The 16,008-nt window shown below is 35.0% G+C and overlaps 1 protein-coding gene across 7 annotated transcripts in view; it reads right to left on the minus strand.

Moving 5' to 3' along the window:
- RASAL2 (RAS protein activator like 2) overlaps nucleotides 1–16,008 on the minus strand; it is a 321,407-nt gene that overhangs the window by 96,753 nt on the left and 208,646 nt on the right. The window contains exon 1 of one of the 7 annotated variants that reach the window (XM_037506410.2): nucleotides 3,925–4,494. The exons of the other annotated variants lie outside the window; for them this stretch is intronic. Coding sequence (XP_037362307.1) covers nucleotides 3,925–4,030 — 106 coding nt within the window. The 5' untranslated portion in view covers nucleotides 4,031–4,494. Of the gene's footprint in view, nucleotides 1–3,924; nucleotides 4,495–16,008 lie in introns of those variants that run through there. 7 annotated transcript variants of the gene reach the window in all.

The raw sequence follows: 16,008 nt of genomic DNA on the forward strand, positions 1-16,008 counted from the left end.
CTCGCACTAATGGATTACATATTGATGCTTAGAGTTAACTATCTTTCTTCTTGAGATGGCTCCCAAATGCTGCTCTCTGTGATTTCATTTCCAATCATCAGAACTGTTATTCTATCAGGGTGTGTACTAGGTACCGCGAAGTCAACCATCTAAATAAACTCATCTTCTTTCCTCAGAAACTGACTCTTTCCCAACTTCCCTAATTCTGTTAATAGTACCACCATCTTTCCAAGTTCAAAAATAGTCTTTGACTCATTTTGTTCCCTCTTCCTCCAATCTGTCACCAATTCTGCTGGTAGATCCTTTGCAATTTCTCCATATTTTCATTTCAGTTTTTCATTTGAGCTGCACAAATATTCATCGTACCTGTAGTGCACTGGGGCCTGAAAGACAGAGGATTGGGTCCCTGTTGTAGAGGCATTTGCAATCTATTTTTAATAATAAATAAGTAAATTACTAATTATAATACAAATAATGAGGTGTTAAAATAGAGTACTTACGCTCATCTATAATAGCTTCCTTTCAAATAGGTTTGACTGCTTCTAGGTTCTTCCCCTTATTTTCAGATATGTCTTCCTAGAAAACCACTGTGACCATACCTTTTTCTTGTTCAAGAACATTAATTCTTCTCATCTGCTTCCAGAATAAAATTTGTCACTCATTAACTGATGAACAGTTCTACAAAGTGAACCACCAAAAATCCTTCAAGTATTGTATCTCATTACTGCTTTACATGAACTTTCCATTCTTTGAACTCAGTTTACTCATTGGACATGAATATAATTTAAAACTCCTCATTTTCTGTCATACAGAAAACCATTTCCATAAAAATCTGTTCTTTTAAGATTCAGATTAGATCCTAATATCCGTAAAGCAATCTTGCGTGTTCCTAGTGATGTCTCCCTTTTGAAAATTCTCAAAGTATATTTTGCCTGGATAAATAATTTTTCAGTAAGGCACTGTCTTATTTTCTTTGTCTCCATTATGGTTTTGAATTATTATTAAATCTTTCTCATTTAATCATACAGAGTTGATGTTTTCTCCCCAAGAAACTATATGCTTTTTGAGCCTCCCCAGTGGCACAGGGGTTAAGTCTCAGCTCTATCAAGCTATCAAGCTATTGCCAGCCACTGTGACATGAGTTTGATCCCCAGCCAGGGAGCTAACTCATATGGCACAGAGGACATCTCCTGTCTTACCAGCTGTTCAGTAGTATATTTCAGTAGATTCACCTGTTCTGCTCCCCACTCTGTCTCTGATGAATCTTCTCACCCCCTGCACCTCTGGCCTATACCCCAGTTCTTGTATACATAAATACATAAAATAAATCTTAAAAAAGTAAACTATGTTTCTTATAAACAGCTTTATCTTTTACATCTTTATATCCAGCCAGAGTGCCTAAACACAATGTTGTGTTCATTGGCAAGTTTTGAAAAGAGGAGGGTTGAAAAGTTCAGTTTGGATGAAGGGATGCTGCCTATAGAAGAAACAGCACTGCAACAGCAAGAAAGGCCTAGTTTGTTCAAAATATAGAAAGTCGATGACTTTAGTGGAATGAAAGTTTCTCCCCCCTACCTTGGGTAATGCTGGAATGTAGAGGGTGAGAATAACAAAGTTCTGAGTAAGGTGTTTGAACTATCTGATAGGTGATCAGGCAACTGTAGAAGGTTTTTGAATAGTATAATGAGCATGGCACTGTTTCACAAAGTTTCATCAAACCAGCAGTGCGCTAAATTAACAGGATGGTGTGAACAGCAGTTAGGTGGCTGTGGTCCAAAAGTGGATAGTAAAGCATAACCAACACAAAGTACTTTTCTTTCATCTTTTTTTCTCGAGCAAAATCAGACACAACATTCCTCAGGTTTGATTGTTTTCCTGACACAATCTCTCCTTTGGCTCCACTCACCCTAGATTCACCATAAAGTAGATTCAGTTTTCTTATTTTTTCCTTTACATCTTCAATGGGAAAGGCATTTTCTCATTAACAGTAACTACATATCAGCAAGTGACTTATCACAGGGGCTCTGTTGAATCCTCCAACTATTATAACATATCTGAGAGAGTTTTACTCCTTGTTCTTCTGGAGAAGTTTAATAAATTCCTGTTTATCGACAGTTGGAGGTGTTTGATACTCACCATCAGGAGAAAGCTTCAATCACAAACATAGACTTACAACGACAAGGGCTCAGCCGTGCCACAGCAGGTAACAAAGCTACCTGCTCTCACAACTAGACTCCTGGATACAGTTCTTGAGCAAAGTCATAACTCTGAACTTACTTGTGTTTTATCTGTTAATATTACATATGGAAGCATTCCTTCTAATAGAGGGATAATTTGCAGGAATTTGCATTTGCATTTTTCCTCTAAGAAAGTTCTAACATCTTTTGTCTTCATTACCTCCAAAGTCAAATAAACAGAAAATTTCTAAAGCTCCTCAATGAGGGAGGGTGGGGGGAGGCGTGGGGCATCCCAACTGTATATTTTATTTGCCTGTTTCACTTATTTGATCACACTGGTTTTAGGCATACTTAGGTAATGACCAAAAAATTTAATTAAACTTGAAGCTAGATAACTAGAATCCATAAAAATAATGTAAGAGCAAGGAAAAGATGTTTGCTGATGATTCTACTTTCCTTTGCCATGATATAGTAGGGTCTAAGTGGTTGGTTTTACTCAGGGGTATTTGTATACGCTTTTCTTCATTGATGGTGTTCTCTCTCTCTCTCTCTCTCTCTCTTTCTCTCTCTCTCTCTCTCTCTGTGTATGTGTGTGTATGTATGAGAAAGGGAAATAAATAGGATGAGATAGGTTTCAGAGAAAGGACTTCAGAGGTATACATCTTTCTTAAAGTTATCTGAATACCCAACATACGCAATGGTATCATAAACAAATTAAGACTAGGATTAATAACTAAATATATGTACCTCAGACTTCACAGAATTAGAAAAGACCTGATTTAGATTATCTTTTATATCTAAACTGCCTGAAAAAGGAAGTCATGAATAGAATGTTAAGATTAACAACATAACTGAATAAAACAAAACAGAAACTTATATTAAATATAATTTTAAAAAGATAGAGACATCTTTTAGAATGACAGAAGACTATTCATAGGTCACAGAAAATTGTTATGAGAATTAAATTAGAAGACCATGAATTCTGTCCATTTATAATAAATGTATACTTATATTAATGGAAATATGAGATAAATCAAGTTTATAGAAAGGTACATTTAAAGGCAATTATCAATCTAACAAATGAATTCACAAATAGGATTTTGATAAATATCAAGCTCTCCTATTACATTTAAGAGATGATTAGATTTATAGCCTAACTTTCCCAGGGATTTGTTTATTATATCAATAAATTCATGATTAATATATTTTTTGCTTAGAAATTCACTTAGAAAGTACCCACACAGCACCCATGTGTCCCATTTTATATATTCAGTAGAAATCTTGTATTTGAATATTACAAATCTCTCACACCTTACATAAATGCTACTTTTCAATTCATGTATTGTTTTTTCTTGTACACAAAGCCTACTCCCACTCCCCACTCTCACACAGCAAGCCTCATCATCACTATATTGAGAGGTATAGCAAAACAATAATAAATTTTGGTTATTACTAAAGTTTCTAAATATCATCAACAGCTGACCAGATGACATGGTGAGCCTTGCATGGAGCAAGCATTCTTTGTTAAAGCAAAGCAAACTGCCTTTTATTTTTCATAGCCAGTGTTGGTGGCACTATTTCTATAGACAAAACAAAACTTGAAAAGCAAGCAAACGTATTCTCTTACGTCCTCATCTCCCTTTTAAAAATACAAAAGTGAATTTTAGAAAATCTGTGGTCATCCTCCCCAAAGTAAGAGAAGTTCAGACGACAAAGGGTTAAAAGAATAAGCGGAGCCCTACCGTACCCAGAAATGACAGAAGGCTCTTCTCCTCTTCGGTGCTACTATCCAGCCACTCGGCCACATCACCCGGGGAAAGGAGACTCATTCTCCAGCCAGAAAACTTTTCCATACAGAGCACAATTACGGAATGAAGTGGGAAAGGAAAGATATAGAGGCTAAATTCTTGGGGTGGGGGGGTGTTCCAAACACTTAAATTGCTGGCTAGGCTGTAATGATGAAAGAGAAAACGTGATCCTCCCTTCACTCTGAATTCTGTCTCTGTGACATCAATCTTATACAACAGGGGGAGGGGGAAAGAAACAGAGAGGGTTAAAAAGAAGGTGATAGAAGAGAAGGGAAGAGATATTTGTCCTTCTGTCTCTTGGTATTACTCTTTAGTCTAAAAGAGAAAGCCAGGATAAAACTGAATAATGATTTGTGTTTAATGACAGGAGAAAGCAAAGCAAAATAAAGAATAAAGATACTCAAAGAAAAAGAAACAGGTTCCTACACTGAGCAGCTCAGATAACCAGAGAGCACAATAGCTAATCAGTTAAGTAAAGCATATCATCAAACAAAAACAAAGGCAAAAGAACAAATTCAGCATTTTGTTTTGTTCTGAGAAGAAAGGTTTTCAAATTTCCTTTCAGTCATCCGCGAAAACTGCAGCTTCTAACCCCTTCCTGCCTTAGCTATTTCAACAGCATCCCAGCCCCCTTTGCGAAGATTTCCTGCAAGCAAAGGCAGGTTGATAAATCTGTGAATAGGAAGCTCTCATCCCTCCTTTCTTCTCCTCCTCCTCCATTCCTCCCCCCACCTCGCATGGCGACTGCATTGATCGACAATAATGGAATCTGTAACTGACTGCCAACAGCAACATTAAGGATATTACAAGTCCACTTCATAAGAATTCGAGCTGGTGGTCGGAACTTGGGGGCAACTCTGGGCTTCTAGTCAATAGCTCTGTCTTTCTCAGCGAGGAAGTGAGTGTGTGAGTGTGTGTGTGTGTGTGTGTGTGTGTGTGTGTAAAGGACAGAGGCTGAAGGAAAAAAGAGAAGTAAGCTTGTGGGGCTGAGAGTTCAGTGATCCATCAATGTAGCAAATGACTGTCCTTCAACTCTGGTCACACTTACACTGTCATTGGGAAAGAGTCAGTTCTAGATGGATTTCTCCACATGATTTACATTACGTATTTACATGGTTTAAGATTATTTTACAGGCTTACACCTTATTAATAGGGAAAGAAAAATCAAGCAGAAGAGATATTTTTAGAGATCCATAAATCACTAATACCCTGTTCTCTAGAGATTGACTAGGTTTATTGCTATGAAAAAACAACACTCTTAAAATGATTGCTTGCATTTTCCCTAGCATTTTTAAGACTTTCCCTCCTCATTAGCAAAACAATAACTATCTCCCTAATAATCCACTTACTATTCTAGTAATTTGCCTGAAGTAAGCAAATTCTCACTGTTTTAGAGTTACAATCTCCTTAAGATATTTTGAATCCATACCTTTCTACTCATGTTTACTTCACTGTTCTTCATCTGGACTCTTTCCTGTTAGTTCACTTAGGTTTTAAGTTCCCTGAGGACACAGATCCTATTTTATATTAATCTTTGTAATCCAGTGGCTAACACAGGGTCTGATACTTACAAGTGGCTCTCTAAAAATTTACTCAAGTTTTGGTTGGCTGCTCTAAAAGTTTTAAGAGGTTAAATACTGGCAGGAAATAACAGTTAAATATTTTAGGATCTCCTTTTAAAAACAGCCATTTTGCCAGACAGTAACTCAGTAACTTAACCGTAGTTGTAGAAATAGCACCAACTGATTAAGAAGACAGAAAATGTAAAAAAAGAAAACATAATATGAATTCAAAATGTTTAAATAAAATACATACTTTATTATGTAAAATAACTACATAAAATTTAAAAGTAGTGATAAGTACATATAAAAGGCATTTATTTAATCAAAATTCAAAGCCTACTCTTGCTTAGCATCTAAGCATGGATTGGTAATCCCTTTGTGATAATTTTATAATACACCAGTATCTCTGGATCTCCTCGCTTGAAATCATTGGTCTGCATCATCAGTTTCAAACTTGTTGGTTTAACTTTGCTCCTGCATCCTTCTTGGTGGGGGGCACCAAACTTTCCTCACTTTCATGCCTTTGTATGTTCCACTGAAGGTAATCTGCACAGGAGCCGGAAGGTTTGGCCAAGGTTCCCAGTCATACTATTCTATACCCTAAAGAATGAATTTAGGCAGGTTCAGCAAACTCTTTTGATAGAAGGCCACATAAGAAATATTTTAGGCTTTCTGGGTTATACCTTCTCTGTCATAAATATTTTAAGTCCACAATTGTTTATGGTTGTATGAAAGCAACCATAGACGATATGTAAATATGGTATGGCAGTATTCCAATACAACTTTATTAAAAAAGGGGGGAGCAAAGTTTACTGACCCCTGATTTAGGGCCACAGTGCCAATTCATCAAATCTTCTGGGTACTTAATGTATGTGTGGATTTCTACCAGATTTTTTTTTTAAAGATTTATTTATTTATGCATACAAGAGCTGGGGTACAGGCCAGAGATGCAGGGGGTGAGAGGATTCACCAGAGACAGAGTGGGGAATAGAACAGGCAGACTAACTGAAATACACTGCTGAGGGAAGCAGCGGGCGAGACAGGAGAGGTTTGCCTTGCCATGGGGGTTTCCCTGGCCAGCCGGGGATCGAACTGGTGCTGCAGAGGCTGTGGATTGCTTCATAGTGCAGTGCTTATCCACTTGTGCCACCAGGGAGGCCCTCCTCCCAGATTCTTATGATTGAAAAATAAGTAATTATTTGCCTATGTCAAATAAAGTTTTATTTTCATTTTAAGAACTGATAATTGTCTTTATTATTCACTTTCAAGACATTAACACAATTTCTTTCTTAGTCCTAAGGGAAACAATTTTTATGTGAGTAGAGTATAATATATGTGGCTTCCCTCTTCAATTATTCAAGAAACCCCCTCTTCAATTACTTAAAATTTCTGATTTTTGTTATGGCTGCCTATGCTTATGTTTTCAGATTCAATCATTTGGCAACATTGTGATAATATGTGTGCCCTTGGTGTTCCAGTCCTGGGAAACAGTTGTCAGCAGGGACAAAATCTGTCCTCATGGAACTTATATTTTAGGGAGATGAGAGAAACAATACACAAGATTGTATTGTGGTAGACAATGAGTAAAAAGTGCCAAGGAGAAGAATAAATAAAGGAAGGGGGCTAGGTAACTTCAGAGAAGTCTAGGATTTAGAAAGTCAGTCTTTGGAATGCAGTCAGTAAAAGCACCTCTTGAGAGACTGACTTTTGAATAAAGGGTTGCAAGGTTTTTTGGAAGAGGGAAAAACAGTGAAAGGGTCTAGAAGAGCAATATTAGGAGACCTGGGCAGGTAGATTGGAATGAGAGAGGGGAAAAATGGAAGAGGTCTACAAAGTAATGGGAAGCCTGATGGTATTGAGTTATAAGGTCTATGGCTCTTATCCTTAATTATCCTTAATTAGGTAGCAGTGATTTTTTTAGGTCTTACTGTTTTTAAACATAAGAGCTTTAGTGAAATGTAACTTGCGTACCATAAAATTCATCCTTTTAAATAAAGAATTTTAAAATATGTTTACAAACTTGTGCATCACTACAGTTTAACCCCAGAACATTTGCACAACCTCAAAATGAAACACTGAACCCATCAGCAGTAACTTTCCATACCTTCCAATCTTCAAGTCCCTAGCAACTATTAATCTAAGTTTTGTCTTTGTGAATTTGCTTATTCTGGACATTTGATATAAATGAAATGATATAATATGCAGCTTTCTGTACCTGATCCCTTTCATTTAGTTTCTTTTATATATTGTAACATATGAGTGTATGTACATCTATAGATACAGCTATATATATCTATCTCAGTACTTTATTCCTTTTGTGGCCAAATAGCATTCCACTGATAGCCATTTGGGTTGTTTCCACATTTTGATATTATGAATAATGCTACTTTGAACATTCTTATACAAGTTTTCATGTGGAAGCCTTACACTTTTAAAAGGATATCCAAATAAGATATATTATATAATCTGCTTTTTTTGTACCAGAATTTTAAAATACTACAGCAGAAGTTATTTCTAATTTTATAAGTACCACATTTTCCTTCTAATTCATCTGGGATTTCCATCTTTCTTGAATAAACCAAAACCACTGACTCAATTTGTTTTTGCCTACTCTATTATTAATCTTGCACATAAGAAAAGATTAATACTAACTACTCATATATGAACAAAGGCAGGTATTATATGACAACAAATCCTTTCCTAAATTGAAAACTAATGTTAGTAAAGTTGGTGGAGCTTTATTTGAGTAATTTTATATTTTGATACTTTCAAACTTACCAAAAAAAAGGTACCAGAAGAACACCAGGAACTATTAAAATACTCTTTATCCAGATTCACTAACTGTTTACATTTTGCTACCTTTGTTTAATCATTCTCTCTGTGTAAAGTTATTGTTATTGTTGTTGTTATATATTATTCTATATATGCATTTTCTCCTAAACATTTGAGAACTGGTAACATTATGTCATTTACTACCAATGTTTCAGTGTGATTTTCTAAAACAAAAGATATTCTCCTACAATGATCAAAATAAGGAAATTTAATAACAACAATGAGCCGTATCTTAAGGATAAAATTAAATATGCCATTGCATGCAAAATCTATCATACAATTCTATTTCAAAACCAAGAAAAATTCTTTATTTGAAAAATAAATTATCTTTAAGAAATAATGACTGAGAAATCAAAAGTACTGATTGCAAGTATAATTCAAACTAATAGTCTAATTATATTAAAATTAAATTAAAATGATGTCTACCAAACTTTTGAAGGATTAGTACTGAATTTATTAACATTCAATATAATATTGTGGAAACAGAAATAATGATTTCAAAAAGGTATGTAAAGTGATTGTATTTCCAACTAAATAATTCTTTGCATATCTATAATACTTTGTCCCATAAATACTTAAATGTCAAGCTCTTTTTCTTGTACTTTGGTGAGGAGATATTTTACTGTAGTTGGAATAGTGTCAAATACTATGAAGGCTATACTCCAACACTTTAAGTAGTACCCCATATATGTGTGTATATAAATATATTTATAAACACATATATATCATACATATATGTGTAAATCACTTACGTATAAATTATTATCAATGAATTCACTTGCCAGCAATGTCACCTTATATGATCCAAAGAAAGCTAATCTTCATTCATTCTGATTTAGAAAGTCACACTTTTGTCATGTGAAACCAGAGAATAACAATAAGATGTTAGTATTATAAGAAGTATTCCTATATTATGTATAATTATTCTTAAAGAATAATTTTCCCTAAAATAAAGATAAACTTTACAACTATTTTTATCCAATATATATATAATTTTAGAGTCTATTATTTAGCACCTAAGGTAATATAAAGTGCAGCTATCCAATATTTATTGAAATGATAGATGGATGGATATATAAACCTATCCTCTAAGTCTATCACTGCTAAGAAGTAGACTGAAATCTTTAAGGTACTATCTCCTTTAATCTGTTTAGAACTAGAAATAATTTGAACATTTGTATCAAGAATAATGATCAAACTTTTTGTGCAGTACAATGTACAGTGCAATGTACTTCATGTAAAATATGAAGTGTTTTACAGGTTTAAGACCATTTACTTTTGATAACAACCCTGTTGGGTAGTGATAACATCTTCTCTACTTTATATCTAGGAAAACTAAGGTTTGAAGAAGTGATAAACTCACACCACCAGTAAGGGGCTGGGGATGTCAGAGACTTAGTTATTATTATTCCAGAGCTGACACTCCTCACTACTACTTTCCATATTAGAGTTTCTTTCTATAAAATTTTTAGATGTTTTGGGAGACATGAAGGGTGAAGGTTAACAATCATTAAGTGGTAAGTAAACTGCTTTCTTTGCTCAATGATCTGAGATACCATAACGTTAAATAAATTGTGTAGAAAGCCAAATATCCCCACAAAATCAGAAAGTCAGATGCCATAGTTTCTAAGGCAAAGGTAGGAAAAGATGGACTTGAATTTCATTAAGTATAGACATTTGTTTTATTTCTTTCACCAATAAATGATTCTGGTAGTTTTAATTGCTTCTCACAAGCATTTCTTAACAAGAGGATTTCATTAAGCATTGATCTAATGCTTAGCTCACAAGAAGTACTCAATATTTGTTAAATTAACAAATAAATGAATATATTTTTCAATACCCAATCAAGATATTTGACATGATTGTTTGACCCTACAGGCATTTTAATGAATCTGTTTGATGCTGTGCTAGACAAAATTGTTACTGCTTATTTTACAATGGAAACTGTATCAATTTTTATGCATCATTTTAAAATTAGGGAATATGTCATGAAAATACAATTGAAAGTGTCACTGAAAATACAATTTTCAGTCTTAAGAGAAAATCTAACCTTGGACATATGCTTCTTGATAAAAGTTATTGGGTACTAATAGTTATGGAAAATGCATTTGACATCACAGAAATATTTTTGCAACTCCAAAAAATTCAAGTGATTTCACACGCACTTTTTCACCTTAAAAAATCATTAACTATCAGGCCTCCCTGGTGGCTCAAGGGGTTAAGCACAGCACTATGAAGCAATCCGCAGCCTCTGCAGCAGGAGTTCAATCCCTGGCTGGCCAGAGAGAAACCCCCATGGCGAAGCCGACCTCTCCTGTCCTGCCCACTGCTCCCCTCAGCAGTATGTTTCAGTCAGTCTGCCTGCTCTGTTCCCCACTCTGTCTCTGGTGAATCCTCTCACTCCCCTTCATCTCTGGCCTGTACCTCACCTCTTGTATGCATAAATAAATAAATAAATAAACAAACAAATAAATAAATCTTTAAAAAAATCATTAACTATCAAAAAATTTCATTACATTCATTTCACCTGGATTGTTAAAATCCCAAATATACATGTATACAAAGAACATTTTTAATAGAAAACAAACACTGTAATTGTTGAGAAAATCAACTATTTAATTTCTTTCAGTTAGTATTTAAACCTATTGCAAACTGGGTTTCAGAATGAGAATGAGTTGGAACAAAAAAAACCCCAGTTATATCAATAGATATGTAAAATATATTCCATTTGCTCTTAAATCAATTTAAATAACAGAACTTCTATCACTTTTTATAGCTGGGGTGGACATTCATTCAAAAATGAAACAAAGTTTGTGGAATACAGAGATGAATAGGAAAAAAGACTTGTTCTCAAGGAAGCTCATGGTCTATACTTCCTATCAATAAAAATGTAACTTCATGCTTATATATTTATAAATTATATGTATGGGCTCCAAATTCATGAAGTAAATATTAGTGAAGTTTTTCCCCCATTTTTATGGATAAAAATGAAAGGAATAAAAGTCTTTACATCTTCTTCCCATCCACAATAGACTGCCTTCTTCAATACCTTGGGATGAACCTACTTTGAAGAGATAGCAAATATGGGCCACACTTAAATGGCCTTAGCAGATATCCAAAAACTATGATAGCACTCTTTTCCTAAACACAATACCCTTTCAATTACTACTGCCAACGTATAGTTTCAGAGTCAGCATATAAATTGAAAAAGATTCTCCATCTCTAGCCCATATCAACTTAACACTGTAACAGAATCAAGTTAATCACTGTAACAGAATTAAGCAGTCCACCTACTTAATTCCCATTCTCGGAAGTATTCAAGTAGGCTTATTTTCTGGATACCTATTCACTGACAGATTCATTTTAAAACATTATATTTACTGGGGGATGCTTTTCAACTATTATCAGATTTAGGTATCTACCCAGATTAAAGAAGGCAAAGAAACCTTAAAGTAGTTCTCTTTTGAACTAAGTTAGTAGATACATAGTCAGGAGCACATGAAAAAGAAAAAAAAAAAAAGATACAACACAAAGGCTGGGTAAAAGAGGCAAGGGGCTATTTTATTATTTTCCCGGATTTTAGGTTATCATTGTCTGGACAATCTGCTCTCTACTTAGTTTGTGCATGATACTTCCCTTTCCTCCCTTCTAAAAAGAATGTTGAGCAAGAAACTCCTTATTGGCCCCCAATTTTTGTTTAAGCCACCCAGTTTGCAATCCTTTGCAACAACGGCCTTAGCAAAATAATGCACTGGCTAAGACACAGCAGTATCTTGTGATAGGATGTCCAGTTAAGTAAAAACTTCTGTCCCTTTTCTCCATTTCCTGTTCCCAGCTCCAACACCACAAAAGTTAGAACCAGAAAAGGAAGGGCGGGGGTGGCATGTGTGAAAGAATCTGGGCATCGCCTGCTCCAATTTGGGGTGTTGGTAGGAGGTTAATTTGGATATGAGATAGAATTTTAAATTGAAGTAGACTAAATGGACTGTTTAATTACTGAAAGTAACCAAAAAATCATTGGCTCCCTATCATATTATTAGAGATCAGTTTTCTAGCAGTGTTAGCACAGTTAGAGACAAGGTCTGGGAAAATAAACAATCCCTCATTTCTCCTCTTCTTGGTTTATACCCAGAGGCAGGCTCAGGTGTTGCAGAGCCTGAAGCTTATACAATTTGTGGGGCTATCATTAAGAAAAGTAATATAGGGCCTGGTGGCGCAAGGGGTTAAGCACCACACTATGAAGCAATCCACAGCCTCTGCAGCACGAGTTCGATCCCCAGCCAGCCAGGGAGATACCCACATGGCGAGGCAGACCTCCCCTGTCTTACCCACTGCTCCCCTCAGCAGTGTATTTCAGTCAGTCTGCCTGTTCTGTTCCCCACTTTGTCTCTGGTGGAGCCTCTCACCCCCTACATTTCTGACCTGTACCCCAGCTCTTGTATGCATAAATAAATATTTAAAAAAGAAGAAAAGCAATATATTAAAAACAAATCATTTTTCTTGTTTTCTTTTTTTCTGGGAAATAACACTGAATTATGACATTATGTTTTAGGTGTGCCCCACTAAAAATCAACATGATACATCGCATTTAATTTACCACTAAGATTGTCTCTCTTTTAAGATTTCATGAGCTGAAAAGATTTTGATATTTGGGATAACAGAGGATGTCATATGACAGAGAAGAATAACAATAACATAGTCAAAGGTTTATTGTAGTCCCACTACCATTTACAGAAAAATCACAGTTCACTAAAGATATCATGCCTTGACTACGGTACAAAATCTACGATAAGTCACTGACATCTTTCTTTAAGTGCACCCTTATGTTTCAGCAGTGACACTTTTAGTCAGCTAAAAGAGAGACCCCCATGACCCAAGTTTTTCGGCAGATAATTAATATACACTAAAACACTCACTCTCTTGGGAAACTCCTTAGATAGTTTATAATATAAAACTAGATAAGCAGAGTAAGAGGATAAACACAAGGTCAGTATGTATGCTGGAAAACAAAACACTCTTATTCTAAAGGTTTTTACCTAGAAATATGACTGCAGAATCAAGGAGGAGAGAGAGAGGATGGAGGCAGAAAAGTGGGATGGGTACCCAATGGTCCATGGTAAGGAACTGTGGATGCTCTGGTGGTGGTGGTATGGTGATATACAGCTGAGGAAGTATATCCCTTTTCCCTAAATCAGATACAGCGCTGTAAACCAATGTTACCTCAATTAAAAGAAAAGTATTCTAAGGGTTTTAGAGAATATTGGAAAGGATAATATTTATATTATTAATGACCTGCTGAATTTAAGTTCCCTGGTTTTACATCTATGACATGGGAAAAATGAATTAGCATCTCAATATAATGTTATTAAGATAGATTAAAAGATAAAAATCAAGTAATCATACCAAAAGATGCTGAAAAAGCAACTGATAACATCAAAGCATCCCTCTGATAACTAGTCTTATTCAGAATAGATGGAAATTTTCTTAATTTCACAAAAGAATGTAGACTAAAAACCAAAAGTAGTCTTACATACAAATTTAAAACATTAAAAATATTCTTATTAAGGTTAGAAACAACATAAAGATGTTCATTATCACCACTATTTTCAGGCAGGATGTGGGTTCACCAGAATCTGTTACTTGCTGCTGGACAGAGGTGCCTGTCTTTGTGGTAAGACAAGGCAAGCCACAAGGAATAAACATCAGAAAGAAAGAAACAAATCATAAACACTTGAAGAAAATAAGATTATTCCTACGGAAGGAAGGTAGCAGAAGACAAGAAAATCAATTGAAAAACAATTAAAGAATTTATCAATATGGTTAGAATAAAGATAAATATATAGAAAATGTCAGTTTCCCTATACATCAGCAATTAGGATTACTAATGAGAAAAAACATGCCATTCAATAAAGCAAAACAAAACAATAAAGCTATAAATGAGGGGTTAGTTTAGTAAAAAAAAAAAATATAAGATCTCTGTGGGAAAATCTGACTTCATATATGGCAGATAGGATGCTATTAGATCCTATCTGGAAGAGAAGAAAGCAAGAAAAAGTTAGCAATATGAATAAAAGTATAAAAGCCTAAAAACCACTCCTGGTGACTAAGGAATGAACTGTCATAAATAAAAATTTAAATCACCTAATAAGAAAAACATCTTGAGGCCTTAGGGTAGGAAATGATTTTATGAACAAGAAGAAACAATGACTATAAAATAAATATAGGCTTATCTATATAAAATTACAAACTTTTGTTCATCAAAAGACATTCAAAAAGACTAGGTACAAATAGAGAAGATATTCATGATACACAACTGTTAAAAGATTATTATCAATAACATATAAAGAACACCTTTATATTAATAGAAAAAGCACAACACAATAGAAAACCAAGATGGCAACAGATAAGAAAAATTCACAAAACCAGAGACTTATGAAAAAATGATCTGTCTCACTGGTAATAAGGAGATGCAAATCAACCATTTTATCTTTTTTTTTTTTTTTTTTTTTATTAAATTTTATTTTTATATTCCCCCATACAATTGCAAACGCCCCATTCTGACCCCAATCCTTCCCCTCCCGCCCCCCACCCCCCAAAAAGTGTCTCTGGTTCATAGTTTTTTTGTTGATTTTGATTTTCACTTTCTTATATTCATTTTCCTGGTCCCTTATTTAAGTTTTCTAGATTCCTGCTATGAGTGAGACCATCCGGTATTTTTCTTTTTCTTTTTGGCTTATTTCGCTGAGCATGATCCCTTCCAGTGCCATCCATGTTGCTGCAAATTGCATGTGTTTATCTTTTTTGAATGCTGAGTAATATTCCATGGTATATATGTACCACATCTTCTTGATCCAGTCATCTATTTTTGGGCATTTGGGTTGTTTCCAAAGCTTAGCTATTGTAAACAGTGCTGCTATAAACATAGGAGTGCAGGTGCTCTTTGGAATTGATGTTTCTGTGTCCTTTGGGTAAATACCTAGGAGTGGAATTGCTGGATCATATGGAAGCTCTATGTTTAGTAGGTCCAGAAATCTCCACACAGCTCTCCATAATGGTTGGACCAGTTTGCACTCCCACCAACAGTGCACAAGAGTTCCTTTTTCTCCACATCCTCGCCAACATTTGTTGTTGCTAGTTTTTTTAATATGTGCCATTCTCACTGGTGTGAGATGGTATCTCATGGTAGTTTTGATTTGCATTTCCCTGATTACAAGTGATGTTGAACATTTTTTCATATGTCTGTTGGCCATTTGCATTTCCTCTTCAGAGAAGTTTCTTTTTAGCTCTTCTGCCCATTTTTTGACTGGATTATTTTCTTTGTTGTTGCTGAGTCTCATCAGCTCTTTGCAGATTTTTGTGATCAGTCCTTTATCATTAGTGTTGGGTGCAAAAATGTTCTCCCAGTTGGTGGGGTTTCTCTTTGTTTTTGTTATTGTCTCTTTTGCTGTGCAGAAGCTCTTTAATTTGATGTAGTCCCAGCTGTTTATCTTTCTCTTCACTATCACTGCTTTGGGTGATGTGTCTGTAAAGATGTCTTTGATGTGCAAATCCCGTAGTGTTTCGCCTATATTTTCAAATTTTAAATTCTGACAATATCAAGCAGTAACCTCAGAACTTCATATACACTAT

This window comes from Talpa occidentalis, unplaced genomic scaffold, assembly GCF_014898055.3.
Source record: "Talpa occidentalis isolate TD23 unplaced genomic scaffold, MPIMG_talOcc4v2.1 talOcc4.12, whole genome shotgun sequence".
Taxonomy (NCBI): domain Eukaryota; kingdom Metazoa; phylum Chordata; class Mammalia; order Eulipotyphla; family Talpidae; genus Talpa; species Talpa occidentalis.